This window comes from Thamnophis sirtalis, unplaced genomic scaffold, assembly GCF_051295495.1.
Source record: "Thamnophis sirtalis isolate CommonGarterSnake01/CBP01778 unplaced genomic scaffold, rThaSir2_p1.2 scaffold_7, whole genome shotgun sequence".
Classification (NCBI taxonomy): domain Eukaryota; kingdom Metazoa; phylum Chordata; class Lepidosauria; order Squamata; family Natricidae; genus Thamnophis; species Thamnophis sirtalis.
This window is the reverse complement of record NW_028261387.1, coordinates 81,300,395-81,318,408: the sequence shown is the minus strand read 5'-3', so window position 1 is coordinate 81,318,408 and position 18,014 is coordinate 81,300,395. Positions and strand designations below refer to the sequence as shown.

Here is an 18,014-nt window from a genome sequence, read left to right as displayed (position 1 = left end):
TCATGTTTCTTGAATGGGGCAGCTACATAAATTATATAAATATCATTGTAAAGGTCCTTAAGCCAATGATATGTATTGTATACACTGGGGTTTTTATTTCTAGCTGGACTGCTGGGAATTGTCTGCTCAATTCATCTAATAGGCACCAGCTTTGGACTTCCTGTACTTTATGAAATGCTATGATTCCGTGTAATATTTATAATGTACAAGGAAAAGTAAAAGGTGAGAAATAAGTTCCATCCTCTTAAGTAAGGGACTAATTTAAGTAAGAATTTCTTCTATAAATTCATACTCAGCAGCAGAATCCAATTAGTTTAATCTGTATTTGAGAGAAAAATGAAAAAGTCTAACTGTGAATCCCCAATTCTCTATTTAAATGTAGATAAATTCAAGCAAGTCACTCCAGAGTTTGCAATCTTGGAAAATTTTAGGGATGCATATGCATTAGGTTTTATATTCATTATATGGCCTCTGTTAAACAGCACACCTTTCATTATTTGCTGAAAAAGAGAAAATCCTATTAGAAACATGACTTGCTTAAATATTTTCAAAGGTATCTGTAGAATAACAATAATGGAATATCAGCCTTTGGTTTGACCATTGACCTCGTCTGGTGGGCATTTTTTATGCATCATTTTTCCAGAGGTACAGTTAGACCCCACCCTGTTGGTTTTATGAAAAGTCATTTTAAAAAAACATGGTTTTTCAGCAGATTTGGGGGTCATGAATGGAGACAATGGATCAAGTAGCTGATTTGATTATGTTGCTGCCATGGAATTTTTTTTAAAATGGGCATTTATTATATCATGGATTTTTAGAATTGTGTAAGCTTCCTGGAGCTGCCTATGTATGAACTGGGTTCATACATAGGCAATTATATACATTAGTTTTAGAAATAAATAGCAGGCTTTTTCTTACATTCAGTCTTCAGAATCTTATTGGATATTTATGGTATTTACACATCAGCATGCCCCATTTACACTAATCCAAAAGAACAATGCTACTTACATCAGCTTCAAGAAATGGTAATCGCATTGGCCGCAGTTCACCAGTGGGTGAGCCCATGCCAGTCATGCTCCATGGAAGCTGCCGCCTGTCACATGGCGGAGTGATACGACGACTTGACATTCTGAGAGAATAATATATCACACAATATTCACACTTTTGAAATCTGTTCCTTACTGTCCTCACTAATGAGTACATCAATCTACACTTTCAATATGTTGCCTTTACGGAGCATAAGGACCGAAGAATCTTTTTTTTGGTCAAGTTTATGGGTACTTCTTTTAGAAATTGTTTGACTACAGTCAAAAACTGCTAACTTGATATGACAAAACAATGGCAATATTCACTGTACTGGAGGTTCCTGTTTTGGAAACTCCAACGTAGTTCTATTTTCCCTCTCTTTTTGCTTTCGGAGGGAAAGTTCCTCGGCAGCAAAGTGTCTCTTGATTGACTCAGAAACTATACAATCTCATTGTGTGCTACTGTTCAAATAAACAGGGAAAAATTCTTCATGCATACCCTTCTTATTCCTTAACTTGTAAGGCTGGCCTTAGCATTAGTGGCAAAGCATAAAATTGCAGTCATTTAGCCCACCGCCTTTTTGTATTGTTCCTGTTGAGGCATATAGAGGGAAAAAAACACATTAGGGTTATAAAATGCAGGACAATCACAAGTATCCTTTTTTAAAAAAAAATGCAGTGTGTTATAAAATGTTACACTGCACCCTTCTGCCTTTATTCTTGCTGCATTTTGGGGAGATCACACATAGTGAGCACAAATGGTCTCTGACAATTGCAAAACTGGTGACAAATTCCAAAATAGACCTGATCTCATCCATGACTTGTTTGGCTCTCCTTGTGCTCTAAGGTAGCCCATTTTTATTAAGTAAGTAAGAAATAAGGCGAAACTGCGGCTTTACTCCCTATAATTAAAACTCTGCACCAGACTGATATGGATCCATCATATACATTCAACCTGTCCTAATCATGGCTGTGTCAATGGCTGATATGCAACCCGCAGCAGCTCTCAAGGGTGTCCACTCATGTAAAGGAACTGCCTCATTCAAACTTTGCGGCAGGGGCTTTCGTCTAAAAGTGTGTCCGAGAGACGGAAGGTAAGCAGCCTTCACCCCGCAACCCCTTCAGTCCTGCCCTGACTGCTGCTGCTGCTGCAAACGCGCCGCCGTTAGAAGCCGGCTGCCGTTGCTTGAGAAACTACGCAATTTGCGTTGAGGAAAAGCGAGGCCGAACGCCCCCCAACAGCGGCGGAGCGATGACAGACTAACTCATGCGCCTGTTTCGGTAATCAGCGCAGTGTACGCCTTTAACGTACAAATGCCCGATACGTTTACGCTCCTTCTCGCCCCGCCTTTCTAAGCGACGGCGAGCTTGCTTGGAATGGGAACCGGTGCTCTCACTCAGCCGAAACGGTTAGGAAGAGGCGGGTGTTGTCGATGGAGGTAGCCAATGAGCGGTCGAGAGTCTTGGAGTGAAGGGGAAAGACTCGCCAATCCGAACGCGCAGGCGGTTTAAAGGGCGTTGAAGGTAGGCGGGAGGACATTTGAATTCAAACGGCGGTGGAGCCTGCCATATCGACTGCAGAGGTGAGCGGGCCTCCAAAGAAGGGCGGCTGGTGGGTGGCGGGGCTGTCGGGAGTGCCTTGTAAATGCTGGCGGGGAGAAGCTTTTTTCCTAAAACGCTGGCGCCCGCCCGTTTGGTGGCTTCCTTGAGCGTTATTATAGAATAGGTGTGATGGCCGGAGGGGATGGTAGTTGTAGTCTAACCACTATAGGGACTAGTGAACATCGTGGGATTGTAGCCGTTTCGTTATTAAACCCTCACAAGGTGAAAAGTATGGCGAGGACTGGATGATGCTCTAAATCTGCCTTACAGAATGACTTTATAAAAATTCGCTTCCGTTGGAATAACTCTCTTCAGTTCCTTTAAAATGCTACACGAGAGTTGGTTTTCTTTTTTGCCTGCCCTTTATAGTCTTTTTTTTTTTTGCTGTCTAACCTGCTTTTAACCCTAAAGGCAGGGGCTCAAATCCTTAATTAAACTTCCCTGCGAGTTGGTTATTTTTTTTAAAAAAAGAAACCAGCACCATAAAGGAGGGGATAATAAGGAAATAAGCGAATGAATGTTTTTATATAAATAAAAATAGAAGAACTCTTTGGAAAAACAATGGATTCTAATGCCTAGGTTTCTCTGATGAGCACTGCATTTAATGCAACAGACTCTTCAGACAAACTATGTTTTATCAAAGCATTAGAGAACAAGGTGCCATACAGTGTGTATTGAAACGGAGTGAGATATCCCTCATTCATTCTTCCATATAAATAGGTGTGTCCATTTAACAAGTGGGACAAGAATACAGCAAACAGCTTAAGTGATTGTGGATAAAAGTTGCATTAAGACTGGGAGAAAACTGTATTAAGACTGTTTGGTTCTAGGTGGCTTTAGCTACTTGTTGAGGAAAATTGGCCTCTATGACCATTTGTGTAATTGCTAATACTTAGAAAACAGGAAATAAAGTAGTTTGTCATACGTACTTTCACAAAATGGTTCTCATGGAGGATGGAAAATTACAGGATGCTTATTTGCCAGAAAGAAAACTAGTAGCATTCCTTATTGCATTTTGTACTACAATAGTTTCCCAAACACCTTTGTTTCTGAGCAGATGGGCATACTTCCACACACAAAAAAACTGGACTGCAGTTTTCCACCATATTAATTTTATAAGAATGCCTCTGAAGTCTTTGTGGAACCTGGAAGAAACCTTGAGGGAAAATGGGGTTTTATTTTGCAGCAAGTTTCCTTTTAAAAAATGCTGAGTTCCAACTGAGAGATAATCAGTCCATTGGTACCATATTGTAGTTCCATGATTTAAAATATCTGTGAGTCAAACAAGATGTCTTTTCTGAAAAGTATATATTTAATAAAAGTTATGCAACTCTTCAACCAGACAAACCAACATGACCTTAGGCTTGTGTTTTTCAAATCTTTGGTACTTTGATGTCTCTTAATCTCCTTGTTCCAAATGAAAACCTAAAAATTAACTTGCATTGCCATGAATGCCTTTGTAACTTCAGAGAGCACAATTATAAAGCCTTTTTAGCCAGTTTATGCTATTGAAATGCTTTCATAATTTAAGAAAGAAACTGCCTTTATTTGCCTATGTGATGTATATTGTATGGTGCATTACCTATAAATTGATGTGTACTTCCTTGAGGTCAGAATTCATGCAGTAGGATGACGTAATTTTTCCAAGGGTTTACTAATATGAGTAGATTGAAGATATTGAAGTGATAGTTTCAAATCGTGACCCGTCAAAACTGCGCTCGACTAAGCCGCGCCCAATTAAACCGCGTCGCTGACGTCATCAACAGGGCGACAACAGCCAGCGCGGAGAAAGAAGGGCGCTTTAAATAGCGCTTTGAAAGCAAACCGATTCAACTTAAGGTAAGGTTTAGCTTTAGGTTTAGGGTTAGGTTAAGGGTTAGGGTTAGGTTAAGGGTTAGGTTTAGGGTTAGGTTTAGGATTAGATTTAGGGGGGTTAGGTTTAGGGGTTAATTTTAGGTTTAGGGTTTACAGCGTGCTTCTGTCTCCGCGCTGTTGTCGCTCTGTTGATGATGTCAGCGACGCGGTTTAGTCGGGCGCGGTTTAGTCGGGCGCGGTTTTGTGGTGGAACCGTTTCAAGTAGCATGATGGAATCTGAGAGATAAAAAGTTTTAATTATTTTATGTTACCATGAACAAATATCTTGATTTTTTTTGTTCCTCAATATAGTAATGGACAAAGCGGGTAAAGAAAACCAGAGTGGACACTCACACAACAGCAAGGTAAAGTGACCCCTTGTGTTTATTGGGTAGTGTAATTCTTGCCTTTTTAGATTTCAATCTTGCGTTGCCCCTCACAGTCATGTGATCACAATGTGGCCGCTTGTCAATGAGTTTGCATTTACAATCCATTGCAGCATACTGTGCTCACCTGATTGCCATTGGTTGTTGGTTTTGCACTTACGACCATATTATTCACTTAATGAGCACTTCATTTGCTTAATTACCCCAGAAGCTGGACTTACGACTTTCATTAAAATGGTTATAAAATCTGGTCTGGTGATATAGTCTGACTCCAATGATTTATGACTGAAATTCTGTTCATAATTGTAGTTGTAAGTTGAAGACTACTTGTATTAAACTTTTGCTATTTTGAACTATGAACTTACAAAACTATAGAGCACCAGTGGTGCCCTAAAGTGGTTTTATGTTGAAAAAAACTCAATCCTGAGAAATTTTGCAACTTCTGTTTTTGCTTAGGTGCTTGAAACTTCAAAGTTGTGTTTTTTTTAAAAAAAATTAGGTAGTAGATGGTCCAAAGCGGATTCCTATGACTCAGAATCGGGCACTAAGGACTGGAATTCAATCACAGCGTGTTCCTTCTGCTTCAAATGTACCCCAGAGAGTGCCTATTAAGTCTCAGGCACAGAAACCTGCTGTTACCCATCCAAAATGTTCCAACTACACAAGTCAGCAGCGACCAACATCTGCAGTTCAACCAACATCTAGGAACTCCGGTCCAAATAAACCTGGTATAATCTCTCAGCAACCTTCTGCATCTGGTAAGTACTACTATTTCAGTTATTTCTAACTTTATAATAGTAAGCCTGTTTCAGCTATTTCTAATCATCATAGAAAAATCTATTGATGTTATGATACAGGTAGTCCTTGAGTTAAGACCACTAATTCGGTGACTGTTAGTAGCTGAATGAAGGGACTTGCAATTGGTCACTGAAATTACTGACATTACAATGCCCTCATGGTCACATGATCACTATGCAGTTGGTGACCTATTTCAACTTACAACTGGTTTCTAAGCACTCTACAATCATGGGATCTCCTTTGGAACCTTTCATGATGGCTTCCTTAGAAAGCCAATGGGGAAGCCAACATGGAAGATCACAACTCAATGGAATAAGGCTCTGCCCATGCAGTTCCCCAGCTCTTCTGCACTTGTGCCATTCTGGCCACTGAAGCACTTCCTGAGCTGCATGATGCCTCTAGACACCTTGCATCCCCTTTCACTTCCCCACTTTCTTTATCACCTGACAGTAGCCACTTGCCTGCCAGACAGCCTGGGATTTTTAACTTCCTGATGGCTTTCCCAGTGACTGATTCAAGGAAGCAGGTAGGAGGTTATCTCACCTAAAATCTGTGGCACTCATTCAGTGACAGCAACTGAATCTTCAAGGATTCGCTTTGCTAACCAATGAGATTTTGCTTTACAACTATATCATTTAGCAATGAAAATTCCACTCCCAATTATTGTAAGTCAAGGACTAATGTGTTTCCCAAAAAATAAGACCGGGTCTTATTTTTATATTAATTTTTGCTATAAAAGACACATTAGATCTCATTTTCCAGTTAGGTCTTATTTTCAGGGAAACTTGGTACTAAAATACGTTTGACAATCTTAACTGGGTCTTATTTTGGGAGGTAGGACTTATATCATGCGCCTCCAGAAAAGTCATGGTAGGGCTTATTTTCTGGTTGGGGCTTGTTTTCAGGGAAACTTGTATCTATATATGACAATGAGCAAAAATTGGGAAGCTTTAAAATCGTATTGGAAAATATAGTGAATTGAAATTCAAATGAAAATCATCTGCAAAAATTTGGTCAGTATGGGTTGGTACAGGTAGTCCTCAATGTACCATTTTGTTTAGTGAACTTTTCAAGTTACAGCGTTGCTGAAAAATGTCTGGTCCTTGCACTTAAAATGGTTGCAGTGCCCCTGTTGTCATGCTATCAAAATTTGGGGACTTGGTAAGCAGCCTGTATTTACAATGGTTGCAATATCCAGGGTTCATTTGATCAACATTTGCAACTTTTCCATCTGGCTTTCAACAAAGTCAATGGGAAAAGTTGTAATTGTTTGATGGCCATGTGATTCACTTAACAAACATAGTACAGGTAGTCCTTGCCTTACAACAGTTCACTTAGTGACTGTTCGAAGTTACAACGACAATGAAAAAAGTGAGGTGACCATTTTTCAGACTTATGACTTGCAGCATCCCCATGATCATGTGATTTACATTCAGATGCTTGACAACTGACTCAGATTTATGAGAGTTTGCAATGTACCGGGAAATGTGATCACCTTTTGCAACCTTTTGCAAAGTCAATGGGGAAACCAGATTCCCTTAACTGTGTTACTAATTTGACAACTGCTTTGATTCACTTAACAACTGTGGCAAGAAAGGTTGTAAAGTGAGGCAAAATCTACCACATTTTTTGGAGTATAAGACACACCTTTTCCCCCCCAAAAGGGGAAAATCTGGGTGCCTTATACTCCAAATGTAGCTTCACCACCTGCTCTGCACATTGCATTTTCAGGTGGTTCCATGTGGCAGGATCCTCACTTTCACATGGAGCCTGAGTCCGGAAGCAACCCGGGGAATTGCGTTGAAAGCATTTTCAATGAAAGCAGTTTTGGGCTGTAGTGCCATGATCCCCTCCCCGATTCCAAAAGGTGTGTGCAGAGGCTAAAAAAGTGCATCGTGTTTCAGGTGGCAGGCAGTTCCAGCATGCGCCGCCACCTGAAAATGCTTTCCTTCCCAGTTCCCCCGTGCACAATGAAGAGCCACATGCCCTCCTCCTCTACAGACTCACCTTTTTTCTTCTGGCCAGCATTGTCATCCAGGAGAGGCAGGGAGAAAAGTGAGAGGGCAGCGCGGTCGGGCGAGGGCGCAGGAGCCAGGCGCGGACACAGGGCCAGCAGATCAGAGGCAGCCAGCTGATTGCTGGCTTGCCGGCTCAACTGCTGGCAACCCGGAGTGCGCAGGCATCAAAGGAGACCCGTGCGTGGCCTTCGCTGCCTCCTACCTACATGCAACGAGGAGGCCAAGCAGCAGCGAGGAGAGCACAGACCTGAGCTGCGGGAAGCGGCTGCCAGCGATGCTTTCAGGGTGAAGAAATTGTGAGCAGGGAGGGCTTGCCCCCCTCAGGAGCTGCCAAGCATTCGCTGCTTCTCTGACACCTGTCAAGCCTCCTCCCACTGCGGACTTGCATTCTCTTTTCAGCTGGCTAGATCTACCGCCTGAAACGGATCTGACTAGCTGAAAAGAGAATGCGAGTTTGCAGAGGATGAAAGAGCTGTGCGCCCTTCTCCTTTCTACTCTTTAAGGAAGTCTGTGGGCAGAGATAGCAATAGCAGTAGACTTATATACCGCTTCATAGGCCTTTCAGGCCTCTCTAAGCGGTTTACAGAGAGTCAGCATATTGCCCCCAACAATCTGGGTCCTCATTTTACCCACCTCGGAAGGATGGAAGGCTGAGTCAACCCTGAGCCGGTGAGATTTGAACCGCTGACCTGCTGATCTAGCAGTAGCCTGCAGTGCTGCATTTAACCACTGCGCCACCTTGGCTCTAAGAGATCAAGTGGGGGCAGCCAAAGTATCCCAGCTTGGTTTTCCAGGATTACCCAAAGTGCGGAGAGATGGCCTGGAGACCAGGGACTTCTCCCAAAGACCTTGCCTCACACGTCTTTCAGGTACTTCCTCCGTTCTGGTCCCCGGAGAAAGCAGCAATGCTGGCGTGGGCGCCGCTCCAGCTAGCAAGCCCCAAGCCCGACTCTCCTCCCTGAAAGGCCACAGTCACCTGGGAGGACTCGCTAACTTGGTGCGCCATTCAGGCACTGCAGGCCTGAAGTGAGCTCAGCAGCATGTGGCCCGGGGGCTGGTCCTGCCTGCTGGGGATGGGGCACAGTGAAACTCGGCCGTCAGTATGGGGCTGGGAGGGTCCCAGGCAGCCACTTCTTGAAGCCCACTGCCCACTAAGTGTTGCTACCCCCTCTCCTGGATAACAGCTGACAGGAGAGCAGAGACAGCGCGCCGGGCAAAATGTCTCCTGCCGGGTCCCAGGTCCGGAAGGTGCCTTCACCACACCCGTCCTAACAAGCGAGGGGAGGGGAGAGTCCAGCAGCACCCAGAACACTTCTTTGCCGTTGGCAGGGATGCTGGGCACCCCATCCCCTGGCCCACCTGCCACCCCCAAATTGTGCCTCACCATGAAATGCGCATCTTAATAGTCTGGCAGCTCTGTTAGATCTCTCGGCCGGTCTTTGCAGGGAAAATCTTACGCAGTAAAGAAAAAACTTAATGAGACCTACTGTATTTCTCTCTCTTTCTCTCTCTCTATCCCTTTATCTACTTACCTAACTACTCACTCTCTCTCCTTACCTATCTACTGTATTTGTCTCTCTCTATTTCTCTCTCTTTCCCTTTATCTACCTAACTACTCTCTCTCTCCCCCTACATATCTACTGTATTTATCTCTTTCTATTTCTCTCCCTCTACCTACCTACCTACAGTCTCTTTATTTCTCTCTCTCTCTATCCCTTTACCTACCTACCTAACTACTCTCTCCCTACTTACCTACTGTATTTCTCTCTCTTTCTCTCCCTGTCTATCCCTATATCTACCTACCTACTTTTTTTAAAAAAATTGCCTCTTCAAAACCTTGCTGCATCTTATACTCCGAAAAATACGGGTAAATACTGAAAGGGGAACAACTTATTTAGAAAAAGTAAGACATCTCAAGTACATCCATATGTAATACAATTCTATCAATTCTTTCTCACCCAAGGGTAGCCCTTGGAGACACATAGATGATCCATACTTGATTTAATGCAGGATGCTATCTTCTAAATATAGAGTACTTCCTTCATATATCTAGAGCAGATGGAATATCTTAAATATGACTGGTGGGCTAGCAAGAAACCTTTAATTAATAAGAAGCCACGTGTCATATTTAAGATATTCCATCTGCTCTAGATATTCACCCAGAGCTATTGTGATTATGATGCTACATATTTTCTAAAGAAAAGTAGAATAGAGAGAAAATTGCCAGTAAGAGAGTTAATTTAAAAGTGTTCATCCTTACTAAAAGTGTGTGCGCGTGCGTGTGTGTGAGATAGCAACAACCAGCAATTTTCAATATCTTCTTGGTCACAAGATTTACTTAGCAGGTATATTTCTAGAATGGATTGCTGTGGCTAAACACAAAAAAATCATAGATCTTTAATTTCTGCATCATCTATAAAGTATACACTCCAAACCTGCCACGGAGAGGAACAATTAGAACAATCTGCTGAACTTTTTAACTTCAGAGCTTGCTTTAGAAAATTTAACTTTCCTATGCCCAGGAAAAAAGCCTGAAACCGAAGATATATCAGCTGTAACAACTGAGGCAAAAGGAGCTTCCGATTCAAAAAGTGAGAGCAAAGGGGCATCAAAAAGTGAAACTAAAAGGTAAGTTCTTATTTTGGTTTTGTGGGTGGATATATTCAAAGGTGTGTACACTTCATATGGGGAAATTCAGATGACTCCAAGTCTGTAAGCCTTCTGTAAAGGATTGAAGACTTGGCTGTTTCCCTAGACCTGCGATGGTGAACCTATGGCACGCGTGCCAGAGGTGGCACCCAGAGCCCTCTATGCTGGCACGGGCACCATTGTCGCAGGTCAGATCTCTGTTGTGTTTCTTTTGTGAGCTTTGGTTTCCCCATACCGACGAAATAGAAACTCGTGGAAGAAAAAGATCTTACTCTTGCCAGCTGCCGGTGTTGGGATGCCCTGCCTCCCACCAGCCAGCTGGACTTTGGGTGTCTGCTGTGCATGCGTGCATGTATTCATGTGTGCATGTTCACGCATGAATGCATTTGCGCACATACACCTTTCAGTTTGGGCATGGACACATGCAGTTTGGACACTTGGTGGATAAAAGGTTGACCATCACTGCCCAAAGCCTTTGAGTCAGCTGGTTCAATGAGTTCTGCTCTTACTAATGTGTATGTATAATTTTTTCCCCTTGTCAATGGATATCCTTGGGCACTTGTGATTTTATGTAGTGGGTTTTATTGTGTTATTTTTCAAATCAGAATATTTGCACACCCATAGACATTTATGTAAATTGAGTATTACCGAAAATTTTCTTCTATATTCCTTAGGAAACAAAGTTCTTTTAGCTATCCCCCTGTGCCTCTAAGCTATCCCCAGAAAAAGTTTGTTCTTTATAAGGATTTCCTATACAAATTGCAAGTTTTGAGGAGAGAGCAAAGTGTTCTTATTTCATATTTTAATGTTTTATTTCTTTAAAAAATAGAAAACAGTGGTTCCTGGAAGACTTTGAAATTGGCCGTCCTTTGGGAAAAGGAAAATTTGGAAATGTGTACCTGGCTCGAGAGAAACGGAGCAAATTTATCTTGGCACTGAAGGTCTTGTTTAAAGCACAATTGGAAAAAGCAGGTGTAGAACATCAGCTGCGGCGAGAAGTAGAAATACAGTCTCATCTTCGGTACGGTTGAATAAAAATACAGAGTGGTAACCTGGAGACCATATACAGCAAAGAAGGCTTACACTGCCAAAATAGGACAGTAAAAGAGTAAACATTCAGTAGTACAACTATTGTTCCAAATAATAGGTAAAAGTTAGAAGTGGAGATCTTTGGGAAAGGATTCTAATTCTTCGCTTTCTCTTACCCACATAGAGATGGCTTTGGAGGGTCATCTTTGATATATTTATCAGGTTTTGAAAGTAGGAATAAAAAGTAAAGGCCTTTAGGAGGCCAGCTGCTTTCATTCCTAGATCATCTCAAAGGCTCTAAGTTACCCTGAAAAGTGGCCATTTTTGACCACTGGAGAAGGTGAATAGAATATCTAGTTTTCCAGAGGTTTTTTATCTTGTTAAAACCTTTTCAAATAGTTGGAAAAAAGCTTGATCCAATTTTTTCTAGTAACATATTGAACAGCTTGCTTGGCTTCAGCCTCTCAATGTTGTTTATCACTTGTATATAATGAGGGAGTTATAGATGTGTTTAGCTGATTAATAGTAACAGTCTTGTTTAAAAATCCATATGCCTCCTTTTGTAGACATCCCAATATTCTCCGGCTGTATGGTTACTTCCATGATGCAACAAGAGTGTACTTAATTTTGGAACATGCACCTCGTGGAGAAGTGTATAAAGAACTTCAGAAGCTTAAAAAGTTTGATGAGCAACGGACAGCTACTGTACGGTTTGCAAATGGCAATGCATGCTTTTTGTATGAAATACTAAGGCTATCCCCGCCTTTTTGGGGTGGGAGGGAAATGGGTGGTCTACTATGGTTATTCCTCTAGCAATTTGAATCTGAGAATACTGAATAGCTTTGCTTTAAGAGAGTTTTTTTTATTTTAAAAAAGTCATTTTGAATTTTTCAAATAGGTAGTAAAGTTCATAGCTTCTACCTCTGAAGCAGATCACCACTAAGAGGCCAAGTGGGAGAACTTCACTGAAGCTGTTTTGCAAATAAAGGGAAATATAAGTTTCTCAGGATAATATTGCAGGCTCCAATCTGAATCGGTCACTGGGACCAGGATTTATTCTTCCAATTGTTTGGACTCATTGCTGGAGCCCATTCTCTCTCAGCAGAATGTGTGCCTGTTTTGTTTAAAACTTCTGAAATTAACAGGGAAAACATAACTAATTTAAAGGTGCTCAGTTTTCATAAAAGAGAATGGAAGTTCAAAACAAAATGGCTATTCATTGTATTTAAATTATGGTGAATTGATCTGGTACCCTGTAAAATGTTTTGGGTTAGAAGTTGAAGTGCCAATAGCTGTTGATTCAAGATTTTTGAGCCATTTTGTATTTTTTCCCCCGGCTTTGATATTTGGGCAACTTTTCAGGCTCATTCTCTGCATTTGCAATTAATTGGCAATCCTATTGCTGTTTTCAATGTAAACCTCATTATTTTCATGTAATGATGGGAATACTACTGTATGATTTTGTTGCAACTGTTTCCATTGATCATTGATTTGTATATATGAAAAGGGAGGACTGCTTTTCTTGTCCTTTTATGGCATAGTTAGAGATTTTTTCTCAGTGAGAAAAAATGGGTTTCTAAAAATGTATTCGTTTTTAAAATGCTCTTTAGGCTTTGGAACATTGAAAATGAAAATACAATTTTGGAAACTTGGTATTTTTTGAAAGTCTCTTAAAAATTAGCAAAAGAAAAAAACATCAGGCAACCTGTCTACAAAGAACTTGAGTTAATGGGCTGTTCCCACCCATCATGTTAAAGTAGCAATGACTGGGGGAGTGGAATAATACTAACTTGTTGACCCATTTTCAGTACTTTAAGAGAGAACAGATATTACTCTTTCAGAAACTGCTTGTCTGTCAAAGATTCTAGAAGTGCATTCCAGATGTACATGTATCCTAGTCATTGATAGAACATTCAATATCGCAGAAGTCTTCCATGTACTTCTATGGTCTCGTCAAATTTTGTTTAATGTGCTAACACATGTTTGCCAGAAAAATGCAAAATAAGTATATCAATTTATTTTTAATCTTTTGGGACAAAGTTACAAAACTTTTGGCCAATGATTAAGCATGAGAAACCACAGTAATTTTTGGAGCAGGTTTGCTTTGCATTAAAGCAAACTTCTGTAATTAAGCTAACACAGGCTAGTGACATTTTAGGTATCTGACTACTTAGAGGATAATGAGATCCATAATGACTAAGGGAAACGTTACATTTCATAGTAGAGACTTGCTGTTTAGCCCAATAATGCAGTAGTTTTTCCTGTTCTTTTTCATAGATTTTTAAATCATTGTCTTTTTTTTAATCATTGTGGCTATAGTAGTATAACATGAATAAATGCTCATATCTGCTTAAATTGCATTATTTGAAATTGTTAAGCCTTATTTGCAAATGTTGGTTTCTTCTACAGTATATGACTGAACTCGCAGATGCATTGTTATATTGTCATTCAAAAAGAGTAATTCATAGGGACATCAAACCTGAAAACTTGTTGCTGGGATCAAATGGAGAGCTCAAGATTGCTGACTTTGGATGGTCAGTGCATGCCCCATCTTCTAGGTAGGAGACTCTAATACTCAAGTTTGAGAGTATAATTGGCTTAGAATTATTTGAACATACAATGTACTTTTCCAGAAGTAGTAAAATTTACAAAAAATGGTTAAATAACTGATTCTTTCTGGTGAGGATAGAACACTTAATTGAAAATCTGTTTAAAGTAGGGTTCGCACTATAATACTGGCAACCATGTTTTCCAGGTGAATACCAAAGTAAATTGGCAAGAGTCTGTTTGGTGTGGTGGTTAAGGCATCAGGGTAGAAATCTATTCAGTGGCTTTAGAATTTCAGAGTTGTTACTGTGAGGAGCATCTCAGAATATATATATTTGAAATATTGAGTATAACCATCTAAAGAAAATCATGTAATGAATATATAAGAAAATGGAACATTTTAACTCAGAATTCAAACCAAAATATCACACCAACAATTCTAGTTGGTTATGAATGATAAATCAGCAGCAAGATAGTTATGAATGCAATAAACAAGATACCGTATTTTCACGACCATAAGCCGCACCGGATTGTAAGCCGCAGTATCAGTTAATGTTAATTTTTTAAACTTTTTTCACACATAAAGCGCACCGGGTTATAAGCCGCGCTCAGAGACCCGGCTCCCCTTGGTTCCTTATCGAATCACGTGCGCAACTGGAACTCCGTCTGCCCAAGTTGGGGCATTTTCTGGCTTGGGACGCTCCGGCGGCTTCTTCGGGAGGCAGCCCGCCGGCTTCGGCGAAGGCTGGGACGGAGAGCGCGGCGACCGTGGAGCATGTGCAAAGTACTTTCGACTCCACGCCGGCCCCGCTCACCGCGCGCCGGCCTTCGGGGATGAAGGGGCAGGACTTCCCGGGCGGAAGGCATGCCTGGCTCTGCGGCTCCAGCCCCGGCACCTTTCGGCCGAGCCTCTCCCGCCAGGCGGCCGCCTTCCTCCGCTGAGCGGCCCCGCGCAGCCACGCCACCCCGGGAGATCGCCAGCGCGGGGGCCTGAGGCGCCGCGGTCAGGTCGCTCTGTCCTCTCCGCCTCCCGCGCCTTGCCCACCGCCTGCCTGCCCAGGATGCTGACCTACTGCCATGCCCCGCGCCCGCCACTGGCCCGCTCCTGCGCCTCCGCCGCCGCCGCCGCCGCCCTGCTCGGAGTCCTCTGGCTGCACGCCTGCTGCGGCATGCCCCATGTCATCCGCATCGGTGAGCCAGGCGGGGGGGGGATGATGGGGGCGGGCAGGGCGCCCGGGTTGCGGTCCCCGAGGCGGGCGGGTGGGCGCACGTGGCAGGCGTCGGCTAGTGGGACATTTCTGGCGCGGGAGGCTTTGGGTTCCGCTGCTCTCCCGGCTCTTGCCCGGCCGGCGTGGTGTGCTGGGAAGACCGGCGCCGCACCGGCCACCCGCGCGCCCTTGACCGGCAGCGCAGAGCCGGCTGGGGCGCGGAGCGGAGTTAGGCAGGGCGACTGCCGGGGCGGATGGGGTGCTCGGCGCCGGCAAATCCTGAAGGGCTGCGCCGCTCTGCCGTCCCTTCTTGCGGATGGGGGGTTGACGGAACAGCCCACTCTATAGGGGCTGGGAGCTGGGTGGCTCTCTGCTCCGACTCAGAAAGTAGCGAGGTTGAAGGGAGAGACCCGAGGGACGTGTGCATGCTTGCGAGCTTCAAGTTTGAGCGTCAGGAGGGAGAGATTTTTGATCTTTTTTCACACATAAAGCGCACCGGGTTATAAGCCGCACTTCCGGTTTTTGATCAAATTTTAGGATTTTCAGTGCGGCTTATGGTCGTGAAAATACGGTAATACTGATAAGATCCTAGAATCCACAAAGAAGGTAGATGGGAAATCAGATCCAATAAAAAGGAAGTAAGGATGATATGTAGAGAAGTGTGAGTAGTGGAGGCCTTCATGTTCTACAAAGCAACTTTGAATTTGAGTTTGAGAAAGGAATGCTTCTTGTGACATCCAAAAATGTCAAATACTTTGTAATAGAGACAGCAGAAAGATTTAGGATTAGGTAATATTCATAAATAAAATGTCTTAAAACATAGTGTTAATAAGCAGTGTAGCTTATTATTTATTAGTATTAGTATCTATTGTGGTTTTTAGATAAATAACACGATTTGCTGACTGCTCTATACTTTGCTATCCTAGGAGGTCAACAATATGTGGCACCCTTGATTACTTACCACCTGAAATGATTGAAGGGAGGACACATGATGAAACAGTGGACCTGTGGAGTCTTGGTGTCTTATGTTATGAATTTTTGGTAGGAAAGCCTCCTTTTGAAGCAGAAACGTATCAGGATACATATAGAGCCATTTCAAGGGTAAGTTGAATTTATTTGGCTTGATGTATCCTATATTTTTGTTTTCTTGTAATCCATGACTCACACTATAGGAGTAACTTTTCAGATTTTGAGAAGCCTAAAACTGCCTTAAACTATCCCCTGATGTTATTCATGGATTAGAATTTTTAAGCATATTAGTACCTTTTTGTCAGCTGGCAAATTCAGGTTTGGTTCCTGCACTAGTAACAATTATTTGGATAGTGTCTTACATTGATATGCTACTGCCAAACTAATTGTTATTTTCCACCTGGACTCTACAATGGGAAGAAGTGAATGCAGTGCTTTGTGTGTAACTATAATTTTTTTTTGTTTAAAGGTGGAGTACAGATTTCCTCCTTTTGTAACAGAGGGAGCTCAGGATCTGATTTCAAAGCTCTTGAAGCATGACCCAAAGCAGAGATTACTACTGGAAAGTGTGCTTAAACATCCATGGGTTACATCAAACTCTACTAAACCTCCCAAGCATAACATGGTGGAAACCACTGTTGCTAATAAAACTCAGTCATAGCATAATAAGCATTGCTGACTGCATTTCCCAAGTAAGTAGCAGGGATGGCAACAAATTATAAGACACTTGATACAGGAAGCATAGAATTGGTCTCAAAAAAGAAGTCAACGTTTCCTGCGCAACGAATCTCTATGAACACGATGAAGTCTGAGCTGCAGTTTTCACAGGCATGCTGCAATACTTGTAGTTCCATTCAAAGCAGTTTGTGGATATCTGGAACACATACTTGAACTCTTTGTGCATGTGATTCAAAGCTGCTGGGGCACATCTTGTTCAGGACTTTCTCAGATACATAGCTCCTATTCGGTTGATCCTCCTTGCTGCTTGATAGCCACATGAAATTGTTGGAACGGTGCAATAACACCAAGGTTAACCTGTGCAGTGATGTGACATGGACGGCATCTGCTTCTGTAAATATGAGCTACTTGTGCAGTCATTGTCCTGTCTTCAGTTAGGAAATTCTTTGAAGTCTAAAGACTTTATAAGTAATAACCCAATGTTTTCAGACATGTTGTTTTTGGATAATACCTAACTACTTTATTTAGTGGTCAGAGATAGCCTACTTCCTAGGATATCCTCGATAGTGAGTAATTGGTCAATGTAAGTTCTTACAAGAAAAACAGCATAAACTACTTTTGATCATCAATTTTTAAATAATGTATTTGTTTAAGCACTAGTAAAACTTTATCACAAAATCATGATGGTTCTGCAGCACTTATACTTGCATCTAATGGTACTTCACTTTTAGAATTTACATTTATCCAAGTGTATTTCAAGCTACCTCTGTCAACCCTGAAAGGGTGTATTCTGAGAACCTGTACAGTTCAGATAAACTGAAGTATGTTGGATCCTGAAAATACAAGCCCTCTTTTGGCATGTAGTGATTCCAGGCAATTCTCAGAGTTATCCTGGGGTTATGATGAAAATTGGTACCAGGATTGCTGAAGCTGACGAAAGCGGGCCTAAAAGTGTAATTTTGTGTGACAGCATCGTTTTGTGATGGCAATTCCAGTACACCCTGACTGTGTGGGTTATTAAGCAGGGAGATGTGGGAGTGTGTGGTTTTTGTAGCCTCTGGAAGCTTCTGACTACAATGGTTACAAATCCACAGCAGCCATTTTGCAGTAGGAAATATAAACACTATAAATTGGCACAATACCATTTAAAGAACCAAACAAAGAAACATTCCATATCAAACCATACCAAACTCAAGAAAAATTGTGAATTCTAGCTTCTAATTGCCCTCTCCCATATTCTCAAATTGGCTA

General features: G+C 42.1%; 1 protein-coding gene across 2 annotated transcripts in view; it reads left to right on the top strand.

Moving 5' to 3' along the window:
* The first annotated feature begins 2,594 nt into the window (after positions 1–2,594).
* AURKA (aurora kinase A) overlaps positions 2,595–18,014 on the top strand; it is a 33,838-nt gene continuing 18,418 nt past the window's right edge. Inside the window, exons 1-9 of one of the 2 annotated variants that reach the window (XM_087720487.1) lie at positions 2,595–2,637; positions 4,794–4,846; positions 5,367–5,625; positions 10,206–10,311; positions 11,162–11,353; positions 11,928–12,066; positions 13,771–13,919; positions 16,043–16,217; positions 16,555–17,445. In XM_087720487.1, coding sequence (XP_087576613.1) covers positions 4,796–4,846; positions 5,367–5,625; positions 10,206–10,311; positions 11,162–11,353; positions 11,928–12,066; positions 13,771–13,919; positions 16,043–16,217; positions 16,555–16,746 — 1,263 coding nt within the window. In that variant the 5' untranslated portion in view covers positions 2,595–2,637; positions 4,794–4,795 and the 3' untranslated portion in view covers positions 16,747–17,445. Of the gene's footprint in view, positions 2,638–4,793; positions 4,847–5,366; positions 5,626–10,205; positions 10,312–11,161; positions 11,354–11,927; positions 12,067–13,770; positions 13,920–16,042; positions 16,218–16,554; positions 17,446–18,014 lie in introns of those variants that run through there. The other variant, XM_087720489.1, reaches the window with a different exon arrangement.